Source organism: Mugil cephalus, chromosome 6 (assembly GCF_022458985.1).
Source record: "Mugil cephalus isolate CIBA_MC_2020 chromosome 6, CIBA_Mcephalus_1.1, whole genome shotgun sequence".
In the NCBI taxonomy this organism is placed as follows: Eukaryota; Metazoa; Chordata; class Actinopteri; order Mugiliformes; family Mugilidae; genus Mugil; species Mugil cephalus.
The window spans coordinates 24,024,846-24,043,064 of NC_061775.1; the positions used below are offsets into that span (position 1 = coordinate 24,024,846).

The window sequence follows — 18,219 nt, forward strand, 5'->3', positions numbered from 1 at the left end:
CAATATATATATATATATATAGTCTGAATATATCCTATTCAAAGCAAAAAACACTCACCTACGACCAACATTAACATTATTCACTGGAAGGGAAGGGGTTCATAATTTAAGGGGAAAATTAAACTGCAGAACACAACAAGGAGGACTTGTTGTATTTCAATTTGTGGGATCCATTCCTGTATGATTTTGATATTTGTTTGATTTTACATGTTCAAAATAAACTAACTAACTAACTCTGCGGTTACAACTTTTGTTCCGAAAACACAAAGACACATTCATGAATAAATAACTTCTTTTTTTTTTTTTATTGCAGTGTGGCTGAAGTAGGTGATTTAGCCACAAGACATTTCATTAGACGAGTTTGGTTTCCACACTGCTCAGTTGGTCACTGAAGTCATCAAAGTAGTTATCAACGAAGCGAAGCATCTGAATGACGGCGCTGAGGAGCAGGATGTCACAGTTCACGTCCAACTCCAACTCTTCACTGTAGTTCTTGACTGGAACCACACAGGACAGTGGCACACCGAGACGAGCGCTGACCTCCTGCATCTGGATCACAAAACACACAGAGCAAATGGATTGAGGTGAAGACAGAAGATCATGACTGATTACTGCTTGTGTAAAATACTAAAATCCTCACCAACTCCTTAATGTATCCACTCTTATAGATGTTCCTCACATCCTCCTTCACCAGAGGGCAGGCTTCATCCACTTTAGTGAACAAGACCAGCTGAGGAATCCCTGGAGCAGAACCAGAACAGAAAGAACATTTCCAATAATCCAATACTTCAAAAATACTGCTGCTGCAATTCAAATTCAGTCTTCATCTTCTTTTGCTGGTTGTTCAACCACCAAGTATTAAGAAGAGCCAAGTGTTTTATTTCCCATACTTATCTATGAAGGTGTTCTAACCCTCTCCATCTCACTTTTCAGCCCCCACTATACCCATCCCTCCCTCATCCACCCTCTTTGACCCTTCTTATCCATCCCCTTCATGCCTTCTTGCATTAATGAACCTTGACCCTATTTGCCAGTTCACTCCTTCTAATTCCTTCAACCTAAAGACAAAATGTCCACTTGGTGCCTCAGATCTCCCACCCCCCAGGTTCCATGGAAGCAAGATTATCATTGTTGGTAGATGAGTGCATTCACACAGTACAGCATGATAAATATGTTAATTCATGGATAAGGGACTTCATTCTACTGACCCATTAAGTTGATCTTTCTGCGGATTGCATCCAGCTTCTCCTCCAGCTTTTCAGGCATGATGGAGATCTTGCAGGCATCCAGTACGTAGGCTACACAGTGGATCTTGTCCTTGAGCTTTGGAGACTTGAGATAGCCGTGGTTCTCCGAATGCAGAGGAGCAGAGGGGTTGAACTGAGTCAAACATTTGAGGAGAAAGGAATGAATTAAATAAAGTTAAATCAACGCATCAAACATCCTTCTTGATTAAATACTGTACCTGATAACGGTCTGGCAGATGACCTTTAACAATACTGCTGATGTCATCTATATCAAGGCCTGCTCCTTTGCTTTCCTCCAGTCCCATGGTATCACATAAGATGATTGGCAGAGGTTTGCCTTCCCGCCCAGCTTTCAGAGAGTAGGTGCGAAACTGCCAGATACACAGTGATGGAGTAACAGATTTTCACGTTTTTCCTTTTAAAATGACCATAAATAAAAATCATTAGCTTGATGGCACCAACCTGTGTGGTGAGGCTGGTGTCAGAGCTGCCAGACATGGCCTGGCTGGTGACATGTCCTCTGAATACAGAGTTGACAGAGTTAAAGAAGCTGGACTTTCCAGCTCCAACTGGTCCAACGAGCAAAACTCGAACCTGGGACACGGAGCTTACAGTGGGTTTGTAGGTTTTAATGCTCTCCATCAGCTCTGTCCTCTTCCTGTAGAAATGAGGAGATCATAATCTAATATACACAGTATAGTATCCAGTCATGGGGAACCCATGCTGATCAAACTGTTAGATAGATAGATAGATAGATAGATAGATAGATAGATAGATAGATAGATAGATAGATAGATAGATAGATAGATAGATAGATTATAGTCTGTATCTTGTGCAAAAGTAATTAATGTTAATATGATCATGCAGCATGGTGACTCTTACTTAGATTCCCAGATCATAGTCCTCCATGGACGCTCAAGTTCAGTGGTTTCTGTTGAAGTTATTAATGTTATAAGTTAGTTTAGGATACCAAATAGTTGTATTGTCTGCTGGGGATTAATTATAAATGTATGTTAGAAACACATGATAAAAAACACATATTATTTCACACAGTTTATGGAACGACAGATCTGCAACAACAAATATGGTCATTTATAGTGAACTTACCCTCCACCTGGTAGACTTCACACTCAGTCAGGTTCAGGTCATTTCCGTGCATTTCTGCAGCGTTGAAGTTGTAATAAGTTCCTGGATTGCTGTAAACTGTAGCTTTGCTTCCATTGGCTAGAATCAATGCTTCTCCAAAGTAAGGACCAGTGTTATTCATCATTTTCACTGCATATACAGGTTGAGTGACTGTGTATTTGAGGAGCATTTCACCACTGAATGTGAAAAGAAAGGCCTGGTCATCTTGGACATACTGTCCAGACTGAGAAAAAGGTTGTTTGGTGTATCCTCCAAACACAAAGCCAGAGGCGTTATAGCCCACAGACACAGTGGGAGAGCGGTTGTCACATCGTTGGTGGAAGGCTGCACTGGTGTATCCATGGACGCTGGCCTTGTACAGCAGCTTTAGTTTGACCCTCCCCAGCTGAGAGCAGATCGTTCTCTGCTGGTTCACTGTTAGCTGAGGGTTCATGGTGGACAGATGCTCTGCTAAAGTGAAAAAAAAAAAATAAATAAATAAATAAAAAAAGTACATCAACACAATTGTATTAAAACCATCTAAGGTCTAACTGCATCGTCTAAGCTTCATATGATCACGTCATAAACAAACACAAAAAGACTCATGCAAACTATGGATCAACATGATGTCAAACTGAACTTAAAATAAACAGACATCTGAAATATGAAAGGTCTTTGCTTGATGCAAATATAACGTAGCGTCCGGCCGGACGTTAAGGGATGACGCGGAGTGGTCATAAAAATATTCGGTAACACTTTCTATGAAGGTTGTACTTATAATGCCCTATGAATGCACTCATAATGTTTTATAAGGTGTCTATAAAGCATTATAATGGTCATTATTACCATCTATACATATTCACAAGTCGTCATAACTAACTTCATGATGCATTATGACAACTGGTTATGAATGATTATAATTTTAATCTGAATAGTGCATTATAAATATGTCAATATCTGCCTAGTCACTTGTTAATGTTATGATGCATCATAACTACTTTGCTTTGCTAAATGTGCATAGTGATGCATAATGAGTTTTGACTTCGCCTATAGTGCTTTATATCTGTAGTTATAAGTATATGTAATAAAGTTATAATAATGTATACATCTCTCTACAGCACACAGTCATAAAAAGCTATGCAATATCATAAGTGCTATTTGTCAGCGCTAAGTAAAGTGACAAGAATATGACACTATTATTAACAGACATAAGTTACTATGAGTAATTAAAAGGTGCAATGAACTAAGTACTGAGTCTGGCATCTTTACCCCATATGCACAATGTTAATATCATAGGTGTTATTTGTCAGCTTTAGGTAAATTAGTGCAAATGAGGTGTTGTGGATATAAGACTATTATAAACAAATATGAGGCACGATGAAATGAGAGCCTGGACAGTAAAGACAAAAGGAATGCATTTAGTTCACTTTATTTTCATTTAAACCAACACACATTATCAGAATGATTATCAATGTTCTGAGCACATTACACAAACACATGGAACAGGCCACAAATGTGGCACGGCGTGGTCCTAGAGATGTGGCTCTTAAAAGTGCCTTTGGGTTGGTGACGTGATTCAGGGTCAGAGGTCAGGAGATGGTTTGACAGCAACTACAAGAAGAACAGAGGCAAATCTTTAGTGCTCTAGCTGGGTTTGTTTTTTTATGCAGAAAGGTTTGATTGAAAACACACAAGCAGATCACGTTTTTTTGTTTAAAGCAGCCTAATGAGACAGTATGTTACCGCATATCATGCAGGCACCGCAGATTACCCGTAGGTGGCTTAAGCTAGCTACCCGAAAGTTACCGGACACGGCTAGTTTTTAACTCACAAATTAGATCGTTTTCATTATCTTGCGTTTAATGATTGAAACCATTCAAAACCATTGCTTTAATATATAAACGATGTGCTTCATGTAAGCAAAGCAAGACATTAGTTCACAAAACATTAGCAGGACAGAGAGACGACCTACCTGTCCTGGAGAGGACTCAGCGGAGAAAGGAAAGAAAAGCCGCTTTACGATTAGTACATACAGTCAATGCTTTACGACAGTGGGAGGAGCTGGGGACGGAGGTGGGTGGGTGGGGTCTGAGGTCAGGGGTCATGGACTAAAGCATGACATTTCTACAATAATAATAATATACATATAAAATAATACATATAAAATAATATCTGATGGCATTCAATAAACGCGGACATTTCTAGCGACCCTTTATAAAGAAGCGGTGTCACGGTGGATGTGAAACTGTCACGAAAATTAATCTATTGTTTGGTGCCTGCCGATTTTTCTCAAATTTTCATGCCGCTCGAAACGAATTTCAAACTGATGTATTTCAATTGGAAGTTATTTCGTGCTATGAGGACGACTGTCAATGTGACACTGCGCAATGAAGAGGTTTGATTTAATTTCATTTAGACTAGATTTGTAATGGTCTTATTTCGGTTTTTAATGTAACGTCAATTTTGCTGCAGGATTCGGCACTTTGAGATTCGAAAAAAAATTAATGGTTATTTGTTATATTGGTCTCTTATACAGGATCGCTAGAAATGTCCGCCTTTATTGAATGCCGTCAGATATTATTTTTATATCGTTTTTATTTATATTATATTGTTGTAGAAATGTCAGTCTTTAGTCCATGACCCCTGACCTCAGACCCCACCCACCCACCTCCGTCCCCAGCTCCTCCCACTGTCGTAAAGCATTGACTGTATATACTAGTCGTAAAGCGTCTTTTCTTTCCTTTCTCCGCTGAGTCCTCTCCAGGACAGGTATGTTGTCTCTCTGTCCTGCTAATGTTTTGTGAGCTAATGTCTTACTTTGCTTACATGAAGCACATCGTTTACATATTAAAGCAATGATTTCGAATGGTTTCAATCATTAAACGCAAGAATATGAAAACGATCTAATTTGTGAATTAAAACTAGCCGTGTCTGTTAACTTTCGTGTAGCTAGTTTAAGCCATCTACGGGTAATATGCGGTGTCTGCACGATATGCGGTAACACAATGTCTCATTACGCTGCTTTAAACAAAAAAACGTGATCTGCTTATGTATTTTCAATCAAACCTCTCTGCATAAAAACAAACCCAGCTAGAGCACTAAAGATTTGCCTCTGTTCTTCTTGTAGTTGCTGTCAAACCATCTCCTGACCTCTGACCCTGAATCACCTCACCAACCCAAAGGCACTTTTAAGAGCCACATCTCTAGGACCACGCCGTGCCACATTTGTGGCCTGTTTCATGTGTTTGTGTAATGTGCTCAGAACATTGATAATCATTCTGATTATGTGTGTTGGTTTAAATGAAAATAAAGTGAACTAAATGCATTCCTTTTGTCTTTACTGTCCAGGCTCTCATTTCATCGTGCCTCATATTTGTTTATAATAGTCTTATATCCACAACACCTCATTTGCACTAATTTACCTAAAGCTGACAAATAACACCTATGATATTAACATTGTGCATATGGGGTAAAGATGCCAGACTTGGTACTTAGTTCATTGCACCTTTTAATTACTCATAGTAACTTATATCTGTTAATAATAGTGTCATATTCTTGTCACTTTACTTAGCGCTGACAAATAGCACTTATGATATTGCATAGCTTTTTATGACTGTGTGCTGTAGAGAGATGTATACATTATTATAACTTTATTACATATACTTATAACTACAGATATAAAGCACTATAGGCGAAGTCAAAACTCATTATGCATCACTATGCACATTTAGCAAAGCAAAGTAGTTATGATGCATCATAACATTAACAAGTGACTAGGCAGATATTGACATATTTATAATGCACTATTCAGATTAAAATTATAATCATTCATAACCAGTTGTCATAATGCATCATGAAGTTGGTTATGACGACTTGTGAATATGTATAGATGGTAATAATGACCATTATAATGCTTTATAGACACCTTATAAAACATTATGAGTGCATTCATAGGGCATTATAAATACAACCTTCATAGAAAGTGTTACCAAATATTCATGGTCTCCACACACCGGTCTCCATCCCCCTCACACTCACCCGGCCCCTCGCTTTCTCATCCAACCACATACCTGCTCGTACTATTCACGTTCACAGACAGTCAGAAATCCTCCCAAATATTGAACATTATAACACAAATCGCTGCAGGGTCGCTACAATATTCCTCCTTTAGTCCCTCATCAGTTTCAGTTTCGATTTCTCAGAAAGTTAAAGTCAAATATAACAGTGGCAGATGTCAAATTATTTCCAAACACAGCGCATTTCTGATAATGCGATTAAAAACATACAAATACAATACAATATGTATAACTAATGTATAACTAAATAATAATAGATGACGAAGTGAAGTGCTAATGCAATCTCTTTGTCATGGAAATAATCGAATTATTTTGAAATTCTGAGTCAGTACGAAAAAGTTTCTTTGGGCGTACGGTGCCTCTTGTTTAACAAATTTAGCGTTTTCATGTTTTCAGACTCACCTTACAGCCAGTTGAAGGCAGGCGCGCAGAGCTCTGCAGACAGATGTGTGCCAGTCGAGGTCAGTACACAGTCTACTGTCCACACCCAGGAGTAATTCAAGTGGAAGTCTCCGACAAGAACACAAATTAAACCATCGCGGATTTTGTTTTATCGTTTAATGACCTCTGCTTGTCACTGGAAATACTTTAACTTGAGCTCAGGTAACAGCAGCTTTAAACCAGCTGAAATTTGTGCGCACATTATTCTCTCTAATAACTCTCTAATGACACTGAAGGAAATATTGACAACAATGAGTCAGCAGAGCATGCTTCATCATGTTGGTGGTGGTGGTTCTGCCCTTGAAATTACGGTGCTGCATGAATTGCACGTTGCGCTGTTATAGGGTTGGTGACATAGATTAATTGAACCAGTTGGAACTTGTTCTTTAAAAGAACCGGTTATTGCTGCCCATCTCTACCCATCACCTTAGTCGGATTAGCAGTCTTCTTCTTCTGTCATATTTATGATCAACTAAACACGTGTTAGATGTTTAGGGAGATTTAAACGCATATATCTTACAGCTTCATGATGACCACTTTAATGCCTGATCAGTGCACATGTGAATAATTAGCACATGAAGATCAATGCAAGGCTAGGTTCCCAACCGAGGTGAAGTTGGTTTGATATTGGATATTCGGATATTCGACAGATATTCAAAATAAGGAACGGTGTCTTTTTTTTAATACCTCCTAAGCCATGTGACCAAGTGACTCCAAAGCAATGTAGTACCATGCACGCACACCTTGTTTTACACCCATTGTATGCACACTCTATTTTATATGATTTTATTAAGGAAAAGCCATTATTTCCTAAAAAAGAATGAAAAAAAATCAATAATTATCACAATACAATTTTATATTCTTAGTATTAATTGAGCCCCAATGTTCTTCCACGGAGTATCAGAGGTACCATGCTGTACTGACAGTTTAAAGGTCTACTTTCTACTTTTTTCTCAAAGTGCATGATGAAAAAAAAAATCTACGTTACCTCTTCTTTGTCTCACCGCAGTGAGGCCAAGTTGGGTTTGTCTCCATGTTTTGTCTTGTCATTTCCTGTTTTATTTTGAAGAGTAACTCTCCTCTTGTTTCAGGTCACTTGACCTTCCTCATGTGTCACTGGTCTGATCGTCTTCCCTGATTCCCGATCACTTCCACCTGTTCCCCATTACCTCCATGCGTTCAAATAGTCTGCGTCTCCCTTTTTCTTGTTGCCAGTGTGTTCTGCATTGCCATCTGTGTCCTGAGTTCTAGCCTGGTAGTGACACATAATTTTTTTTTCTCATGGATGGCCCTAATACCCTTCCGTACTAATGAAAATGATGAGAGCAACATAGTCTTTCTCTATTGAGTGTTACTGTAGGGGACCAAAAGACTTTTTCATTTTTATTCATTTTTTGTTAAGATTTTCTCATTTTCATGGAAAAAATCAGGACTAGCCCTTTGATAGACTTGCGACCTGTCCAGGGTGTACCGCGGCAACTCCTGTGACCCTACTGAGGATAAGTGGTAGTAGAAGATGAGATGAAAATCAAGATTAATGAATTTACCATGTATGGTTCTGTGCCGTAAAGTGGTAAACAACATGTAAACATCCTTCTTGATTAAATACTGTACCTGATAACAGTCTGACAGATGACCTTTAAGAATGCTGCTGACATCTTCTGTATTAAGCCCCTTTCCATCGCTTTCCTCCAGCCCCATGGTATCACATAAGATGATTGGCAGAGGTTTGCCTTCCCGCCCATCTTTCAGAGAGTAGGTACGAAACTACCAGATACAAAGTAAAGGTAAAGTGCTTTACTTGTCATGTTACTGTACAATGAAATTACATGGTCAGATGGTGGGATACTCCTTAGAGACTGTGACCGAGTGTGTTGCCACTGTGGGCCAACGTGACCCAGTGCTTAACACCCATGTTTTTTGATGGACAGATTTTCATCATTTTCATTTTAAAATGACCATAAAAAGAAATCATTAGCTTGATGGCACCAACCTGTGTGGTGAAGCTGGGACACAGAGCTGGGACACAGAGCTGTCTGTGGGTTTGTAGGTTTTAATGCTCTCCATCAGCTCTGTCCTTGTCCTGTAGAAATGAGGAGATAAAGACCTTTTATGTGAAGATGGTTTTGATTGTATAATTTTGAACATGGCCATCTAACATATGATATTAGTAGTTATATAATTGTTTATAAGAAGACATGATGAACGTGTTTGAGATATCAGTAGTTGTGCTCCCAGGAAAACATGATAAATAATTTCATTGTATAATACACTGCCTGGCAAATAGGAGCTTCCTATTGGATAATTACTGAAAGTTATTTAACTCCCAACTGATGCAATGAGTAGCTTCTCATCTCTTAAACAACGACGTGGAAAGACACATTCTGTGGTCGAGGAAAAGATGTTAGTCTGTTTGAGCAGAGTCAAATCATTGGCATGCATCAAGCAAAGAAAACATCTAAGGACAGATTGAAGTGGAAACTACTACAATTAGGTTAGAAACTGCCCAACACATTATTAAAAACCGGAAGGATAGTTGGGAACCATCATCTTCGAGGAAGAAATGTGGTGATGATGGAATAGTAATCATTTAAACGTTTGGTGAAACCAAATGGAAGAAAGACAGCAGTAGAAGTCAACTTTATGGCCAAAGAATGACGTCAGCTAACTACTCGGATATACTGATTGACTAGGTTATTCCTTCAATTCCTTCAGTTTTCCAAGATGATAATGCCAGGATTCATGGGCTCAGTGGTGCAGTGGTGAAAGAGTGGTTCAGGGAGCATGAGACATCATTTTGACACATGGATTGGCCATGACAGAGTCCAGAACTGAACCCCATTGAGAATCTTTAGGATGTGCTGGAGAAGGCTTTGTGCAGTGGTCAGACTCTCCCATCACATATCTTGTGACATTGCAGAAGCTTCTTATCAAAACAATGCCACAGCAAATGTGTGCTGGAATCAAAGCTAAAGGCAGTCGAACCAAATAATAGAGCGTGTGATCATTTTTTATATATTTATATATATATATGTATAGTAGAAAAGTAATGAATGTTAATAACTCAGTCTTACTCAGATTTCCAGACCATTGTCCTTCATTGCAACGCAGATCCAGCGGTATCTTCTGAAAGGCAAAATAATTTAAATGAATCGAAATGAACAATATTACAAAACATATACAACCCATTTTTTGTGATGGCTTAACATATAACATCAGTAGTTGAATTTCATGGTATATCTGAATTATCCTCATTATGTGTTTCCAGCTTTAAATTGTACTCGCATTAACATTAAAGCTGTGACATATACTGAGGTGCTTTAAACCCAAATGATCTCACATTAACTTTAAGTTAATGTTGTTTAGTTTTATAACAATGTCCTACATTTTAATTCTCACACTGCCAACTCTGGTCATTTAACAGATGGTGTAAATATTTGCAGACTGTGAACTCATGAAAGGGGAGTTCCAAATACAATTAATATAAGTTGGTAGGAACCTTTTTTTTTTTTTTTTAATAAATAAACTTAAGTTTAAAAATGTATATCTTCTTCTCATTCCAATAATATTTATGTACAACTAAAGAAAATGTTACTTGTTTCTTTGATTTTAAGTATTTGTGCAATACTGAGCAAAGAACTGAACTATAGACTTTAAGGACATTTAATAACAAATGGAGTGCACCAGAGAACAGATCTGCAAAAACAAACTGTGACGATGTACAGTCTCGTCATGGAACTGGACTTTGTTCCCTTGAAGCTGCATTTCATTTAACTACTATAGTTTGTCATTAAATTAATCTCGTTCCCTTTTCACACAAGCCAAGTTTTTGATGTTCACCAAAATATTTCAGTTTTATAACCATGTAAATTCTTCGTTTTTAGTTTGAATGTCTGCGAAACATCACAACAGGTGAGAAAAACTGGCAGCATGTACACCTCTCTGACTCTGTCCACCTCTATGACTCTGTGTCAGAGGGGTTGGAGAGCAGGCCGAAGGATAATCGGCAACAAGTGTCAAACTGCTGCAAAAGCTCCATGTGATGATGTCATGAAACTGGTTAAGAGAGTGAGAAAACTATTTAAAGCTGTATTTAAAGCTGCAAACAATGCAAATGGTCTTCCATTTATCTAAGATTTACCACAGCATCATCTTGAATGTCAACAGAGCTGGGCAAGAGTCAATGAAACAACATCATAATACTACACTTTAATCATGCACAAAAAAACTTTCTGAAAACCAGTAGCGCAGTTAAGCTGTGCAGACTTTTCATGTTTTGAATGAAAGTGCAAGCCTTAGGTCAGCGCACATCATTTTCTCTTTTGTTTATGTAACCCTTGCTCCTACAACTCAGATTCAATTAAACAACCGGAAAAGTAATTAGAAAATATTACAGATAATATGTCAGCGGAGCATGTGACAGGAATTAAATAAAAGAAAATAAAGTTACAGTAAAGGATATAAAATGCGTTTTTTAGCCAGGAGATTTTAAAACGCTATGATGTGTCACACAACAAGCAGAAGAAATAAAGGATGCTGCTGATTCTTTATTGCAGAGTGTGAATATTGAGCTGAGTTGTTTGAGACTTGATGCATGAGATAAACACATGGCATCATCACAATCAACAATTAGGAATAAAAAATTATCAAACACAAGCTAGAACTTAAAGCACAGTAACAACAACTGACAAACAAGTATCTCATCACTTCGGTTGGATTAGACGCCTTCTTCTTCTCTTGTTATACCCTGACATGTGGACACATCCATGAACAAATATCTTCTATTTTTTTTACTGCAGTGAGCCTGAAGTAGGTGCATTTAGTCACAAGACATTTCATCAGAAAAGTTTGGTTTCAACACTACTCAGTTGGTCACTGAGGTCATCAAAGTAGTCATCAATGGAGCGAAGGATCTGAATGACAGCGCTGAGGAGCAGGATGTCACAGTTCACATCCAACTCAAACTCTTCACTGTAGTTCTTGACTGGAACCACAGAGGACAGTGGCACACCGAGACAAGCGCTGACCTCCTGCATCTGGATCACAAAACACACAGAGCAAATGGATTAAGGTGAAGACAGAAGATCATGTCTGATTACTGCCTGTGTGAAATCCTCACCAACTCCTTAATGTATGGACTCTTATAGATGTTCCTCACATCCTCCTTCACCAGGGAGCAGGCTTCATCCACTTTAGTGAACAGGACCAGCTGAGGAATCCCTGGAGCAGAACCAGAACAGAAAGAACATTTCCAATAATCCAATACTTCAAAAATACTGCTGCTGCAATTCAAATTCAATCTTATCTGCTGCTGGATGTTCAACCACCAAGTATTAAGAAGAGCCCAGTGTTTTATTTCCCATACTTATCTATGAAGGTGTTCTAACCCTCTCCATCTCACTTTTCAGCCCCCACCATACCCATCCCACCTTCATCCACCCTCTTTGACCCTTCTTATCCATCCCCTTCATGCCTCTTGCATTAATGAACCTTGACCCATGACCCTATTTGCCAGTTCACTGCTTATAATTCCTTCAACCACTGCTTTAAACACATCAACTCTGAGGACAAAATGTCCACTTGGTGCCTCAGATCTCCCACCCCCCAGGTTCCATGGAAGCAAGATTATCATTGTTGGCAGATGAGTGCATTCACACAGTACAGCATGATAAATATGTAAATGTATGGATACGGGACTTCATTCTACTGACCCATTGAGTTGATCTTTCTGCGGATTGCATTCAGCTTCTCCTCCAGCTTTTCAGGCATGATGGAGATCTTGCAGGCATCCAGTACGTAGGCTACACAGTGGATCTTGTCCTTGAGCTTTGGAGACTTGAGATAGCCGTGGTTCTCCGGATGCAGCGCAGCAGAGGGGTTGAACTGAGTCAAACATTTGAGGAGAAAGGAAGGAACAGTTGAAATTAACTAAAGTTAAATCAACGTGTCAAACATCCTTCTTGATTAAATACTGTACCTGATAACGGTCTGGCAGATGACCTTTAACAATACTGCTGATGTCATCTATATCAAGGCCTGCTCCATTGCGTTCCTCCAGCCCCATGGTATCGCATAAGATGATTGGCAGAGGTTTGCCTCCCCGTCCATCTTTCAGAGAGTAGGTGCGAAACTGCCAGATACACAGTGATGGAGTTACAGATTTTCACGTTTTTCATTTTAAAATGACCATAAATACAAATCATTAGCTTGATGGCACCAACCTGTGTAGTGAGGCTGGTGTCAGAGCTGCCACACATGGCCTGACTGCTGACACGACCTCTGAATACAGAGCTGACAGAGTTAAAGAAGCTGGACTTTCCAGCTCCAACTGGTCCAATGAGCAAAACCCGAACCTGGGACACGGAGCTCTCTGTGGGTTTGTAGGTTTTAATGCTCTCCATCAGCTCTGTCCTTGTCCTGTAGAAATGAGGAGATCATAATCTAATATACACAGTATAGTTTCCAGTCATGGGGAACCCATGCTGATCAAACTGTTTATAGATTACAGTCTGTATATTGTGCAAAATTAACTAATGTTAATATGATCATGCAGCATGGTGACTCAGTCTTACTTAGATTCCCAGATCATAGTCCTCCATGGACGCTCAAGTTCAGTGATTTCTGTTGAAGATATTAATGTTATAAGTTAGTTTAGGATACCAAATAGTTGTATTGTCTGCTGGGGATTAATTATAAATGTATGTTAGAAATACGTGATAAAAAAAAAAAAAACAAAGTTTATGGAACAACAGACCTGCAACAGCAAATATGGTCATTTATAGTGAACTTACCCTCCACCTGGTAGACTTCACACTCAGTCAGACTCAGGTCATTTCCGTGCATTTCTGCAGCGTTAAAGTTGTAGTAATTTCCTGGACTGCTATGAACTACAGGTTTGTTTCCATTGGCTAGAACCAGATCTTCTCCAAAGTAAGGACCAGAGGTATTTATCATTTTCACTGCATATACAGGTTGAGTGACTGGATATTTGAGGAGTTTTTCACCACTGAAAGTGAAAAGAAAGGCCTGGTCATCATGGACATACTGTCCAGTCTTAGAAAAAGGTTGTTGGGTGTAGCCTCCAAACACAAATCCAGAGGCGTTATAGCCCACAGACACAGTGGGAGAGCGGTTGTCACATCGTTGGTGGAAGGCTGCACCGGTGTATCCATGGACGCTGGCCTTGTACAGCAGCTGTAGTTTGACCCTTCCCAGCTGAGAGCAGATCGTTCTCTGCTGGTTCACTGTTAGCTGAGGGTTCATAGTGGACAGATGTTCTGCTAAAGTAAAAAAAAAAAAAAAAAAAAAAAAAATACATCAACACAATTGTATTAAAACCATCTTAAGGTCTAACTGCATCATCTAAGCTTCATATGATCATGTCATAAACAAACACAAAAAGACCCATCCATGCTATGGATCAACATGATGTCAAACTGAACTTAAAATAAACAGACATCTGAAATATTAAAGGTCTTTGCTTGATGCAAATATAACGTAGCGTCCGGCCGGACGTTAAGGGATGACGCGGAGTGGTGGTAAAAATATTCAGCCTTCACCTCATTCTCCGCTCCTTCACCTCCCCGCACCCACAGCGGTCTCCATCCCCCTCACACTCACCCGACCCCTCGCTTTCTCATCCAACCACATACCTGCTCGTACTATACACGTTCACAGACAGTCAGAAATCCTCCCAAATATTGAACATTATAACACAAATCATCGCTGCAGGGTCGCTACAATATTCCTCCTTTAGTCCCTCATCAGTTTCAGTTTCGATTTATCAGAAAGTTAAAGTCAAATATAACAGTGGCAGATGTCAAATTATTTCCAAACACAGAGCATTTCTGATAATGCGATTAAAAATATACAAATACAATACAATATGTATAACTAATGTATAACTAAATAATAATAGATGACGAAGTGAAGTGCTAATGCAATCTCTTTGTCATGGAAATAATCGAATTATTTTGAAATTCTGAGTCAGTACGAAAAAGTTTCTTTGGGCGTACGGTGCCTCTTGTTTAACCAAATTTAGCGTTTTCATGTTTTCAGACTCACCTTACAGCCAGTTGAAGGCAGGCGCGCAGAGCTCTGCAGACAGATGTGTGCCAGTCGAGGTCAGTACACAGTCTACTGTCCACACCCAGGAGTAATTCAAGTGGAAGTCTCCGACAGGGAACACAAATTAAAGCATCACGGAGTTTGTTTTATATTCTTAGTATTAAATGAGCCCCAATGTTCTTCCACGGAGTATCAGAGGTACCATGTCGTACTGCCAGTTTAAAGGTCTACTTTCTACTTTTTTCTCAAAGTGCATGATGAAAAAAAAAATCTACCTCTTCTTTGTCTCACCGCAGTTGGGTTTGTCTCCATATTTGTCTTGTCATTTCCTGTTTTATTTTGAAGAGTAACTCTCCTCTTGTTTCAGGTCACTTGACCTTCCTCATGTGTCACTGGTCTGATCGTCTTCCCTGATTCCCGATTACTTCCACCTGTTCCCCATTGCCTCCATGTGTTCAAATAGTCTGCGTCTCACTTTTTCTTGTTGCCAGTGTGTTCTGCCTTGCCATCTGTGTCCTGAGTTCTAGCCTGGTAGTGACATGTAATTTTTTTTTCTCATGGATGGCCCTAATACCCTTCCGTACTAATGACAATGATGAGAGCAACATAGTCTTTCTCTATTGAGTGTTACTGTAGGGGATGAAAAGACTTTTTCATTTTTATTCATTTTTTGTTAAGATTTTCTCATTTTCATGGAGAAAATCAGGACTAGCCCTTTGATAGACTTGCGACCTGTCCAGGGTGTACCCCGGCAACCCCTGTGACCCTACTGAAGATAAGTGGTAGTAGAAGATGAGATGAAAATCAAGATTAATGAATTTACCATGTATGGTTCTGTGCCCTAAAGTGGTAAACAACATGTAAACATCCTTCTTGATTAAATACTGTACCTGATAACAGTCTGACAGATGACCTTTAAGAATGCTGCTGACATCTTCTGTATTAAGCCCCTTTCCATCGCTTTCCTCCAGCCCATGGTATCACAAATGATTGGCAGAGGTTTGCCTTCCCGCCCATCTTTCAGAGAGTAGGTACCTAACCTACCCTAACTACCACATACAAAGTAAAGGTAAAGTGCTTTACTTGTCATGTCACTGTACAATGAAATTACATGGTCAGATGGTGGGATACTCCTTAGAGACTGTGACCGAGTGTGTTGCCACTGTGGGTCAACGTGACCCATGCTTAACACCCATGTTTTTTTGATGGACAGATTTTCATCATTTTCATTTAAAATGACCATAAAAAGAAATCACTAGCTTGATGGCACCAACCTGTGTGGTGAGGCTGGTGGCAGAGCTGCCAGACATGGCCTGGCTGGTGACATGTCCTCTGAATACAGAGTTGACAGAGTTAAAGAAGCTGGACTTTCCAGCTCCAACTGGTCCAACGAGCAAAACTTTAACCTGGGACACAGAGCTGTCTGTGGTTGGTAGGTTTTAATGCTCTCCATCAGCTCTGTCCTTGTCCTGTAGAAATGAGGAGATAAAGACCTTTTATGTGAAGATGGTTTCGATTGTATAATTTTGAACATGGCCATCTAACATATGATATTAGTAGTTATATAATTGTTTTATAAGAAGACATGATGAACGTGTTTGAGATATCAGTAGTTGTGCTCCCAGGAAAACCCATGATAAATAATTTCATTGTATAATACACTGCCTGGCAAATAGGAGCTTCCTATTGGATAATTACTGAAAGTTATTTAACTCCCAACTGATGCAATGAGTAGCTTCTCATCTCTTAAACAACGACGTGGAAAGACACATTCCGTGGTCGAGGAAAAGATGTTAGTCTGTTTGAGCAGAGTCAAATCATTGGCATGCATCAAGCAAAGAAAACATCTAAGGACAGATTGAAGTGGAAACTACTACAATTAGGTTAGAAACTGCCCAACACATTATTAAAAACTGGAAGGATAGTTGGGAACCATCATCTTCGAGGAAGAAATGTGGTGATGATGGAATAGTAATCATTTAAATGTGGTGAAACCAAATGGAAGAAAGACAGCAGTAGAAGTCAACTTTATGGCCAAAGAATGACGTCAGCTAACTACTCGGATATACTGATTGACTAGGTTATTCCTTCAATTCCTTCAGTTTTCCAAGATGATAATGCCAGGATTCATGGGGCTCAGTGGTGCAGTGGTGAAAGAGTGGTTCAGGGAGCATGAGACATCATTTTGACACATGGATTGGCCATGACAGAGTCCAGAACTGAACCCCATTGAGAATCTTTAGGATGTGCTGGAGAAGGCTTTGTGCAGTGGTCAGACTCTCCCATCACATATCTTGTGGCATTGCAGAAGCTTCTTATCAAAACAATGCCACAGCAAATGTGTGCTGGAATCAAAGCTAAAGGCAGTCGAACCAAATAATAGAGCGTGTGACCATTTATATATATATATATAGTAGAAAAGCAATGAATGTTAATAACTCAGTCTTACTCAGATTTCCAGACTATTGTCCTCCATTGCAACGCAGATCCAGTGGTATCTTCTGAAAGGCAAAATAATTTAAATGAATCAAAATGAACAATATTACAAAACGTATACAACCCATTTTTGTGATGGCTTAACATATAACATCAGTAGTTGAATTTCATTGTATATCTGAATTATCCTCATTATGTGTTTCCAGCTTTAAATTATACTCGCATTAACGTTAAAGCTGTGATATATACTGAGGTGCTTTAAACCCAAATTATCTCACATTAACTTTCAGTTAATGTTGTTTAGTTTTATAACAATGTCCTACATTTTAATTCTCACACTACCAACTCTGGTCATTTAACAGATGGTGTAAATATTTGCAGACTGTGAACTCATGAAAGGGGAGATCCAAATACAATTAATATAAGTTGGTTGGAGCCTTTTTTTTTTAAATAAATAAACTTAAGTTTAAAAATGTATATTTTCTTCTCATTCCAATAATATTTGTGTACAACTAAAGACAATGTTACTTGTTTGTTTGATTTTAAGTATTTGTGCAATACTGAGCAAAGAACTGAACTATAGACTTTAAGGACATTTAATAACAAATGGAGTGCACCAGAGAACAGATCTGCAAAAACAAACTGTGACGATTTACAGTCTCGTCATGGAACTGGACTTTGTTCCCTTGAAGCTGCATTTCATTTAACTACTATAGTTTGTCATTAAATTAATCTCGTTCCCTTTTCACACAAGCCAAGTTTTTGATGTTCACCAAAATATTTCAGTTTTATAACCATGTAAATTCTTCGTTTTTAGTTTGAATGTC

At 38.9% G+C, this 18,219-nt stretch overlaps 1 protein-coding gene across 6 annotated transcripts; it reads right to left on the reverse strand.

The window, feature by feature from the left end:
* Positions 1-115: 115 nt before the first annotated feature.
* LOC125008981 (interferon-induced protein 44-like) lies at positions 116-15,247 on the reverse strand. 6 transcript variants are annotated; one of them, XM_047586428.1, is made up of 8 exons: positions 14,954-15,247; positions 13,681-14,169; positions 13,462-13,510; positions 13,111-13,306; positions 12,867-13,019; positions 12,601-12,772; positions 12,009-12,109; positions 128-549 (listed from the first exon to the last, which is right to left on the reverse strand). In XM_047586428.1, the coding sequence occupies exons 2-8, from the start codon at positions 14,150-14,152 to the stop codon at positions 352-354; spliced, it is 1,341 nt and encodes a 446-aa protein (XP_047442384.1). In that variant the 5' UTR covers positions 14,153-14,169; positions 14,954-15,247; the 3' UTR covers positions 128-351. The 6 variants fall into 6 exon arrangements, with proteins under 6 accessions (XP_047442382.1, XP_047442386.1, XP_047442384.1 ...); XM_047586427.1 differs by lacking the exon at positions 128-549 and adding an exon at positions 11,424-11,925 and having other exon boundaries at positions 13,681-14,166; XM_047586425.1 differs by lacking the exon at positions 128-549 and adding an exon at positions 11,424-11,925.
* Positions 15,248-18,219: the final 2,972 nt, after the last annotated feature.

Excerpts from the sequence above, each read along its gene's own strand:
- LOC125008981 (XM_047586426.1), bottom strand. The coding sequence starts at position 2,826 with ATGAACCCTCAGCTAACAGTGAACCAGCAGAGAACGATCTGCTCTCAG. Across the intron at positions 1,906-2,129 it reads ACTATGATCTGGGAATCTAA|GAAGAGGACAGAGCTGATGG; the intron begins GTAAGAGTCACC and ends TCATTTCTACAG. Across the intron at positions 742-1,208 it reads CAGAAAGATCAACTTAATGG|GGATTCCTCAGCTGGTCTTG; the intron begins GTCAGTAGAATG and ends GTTCTGCTCCAG.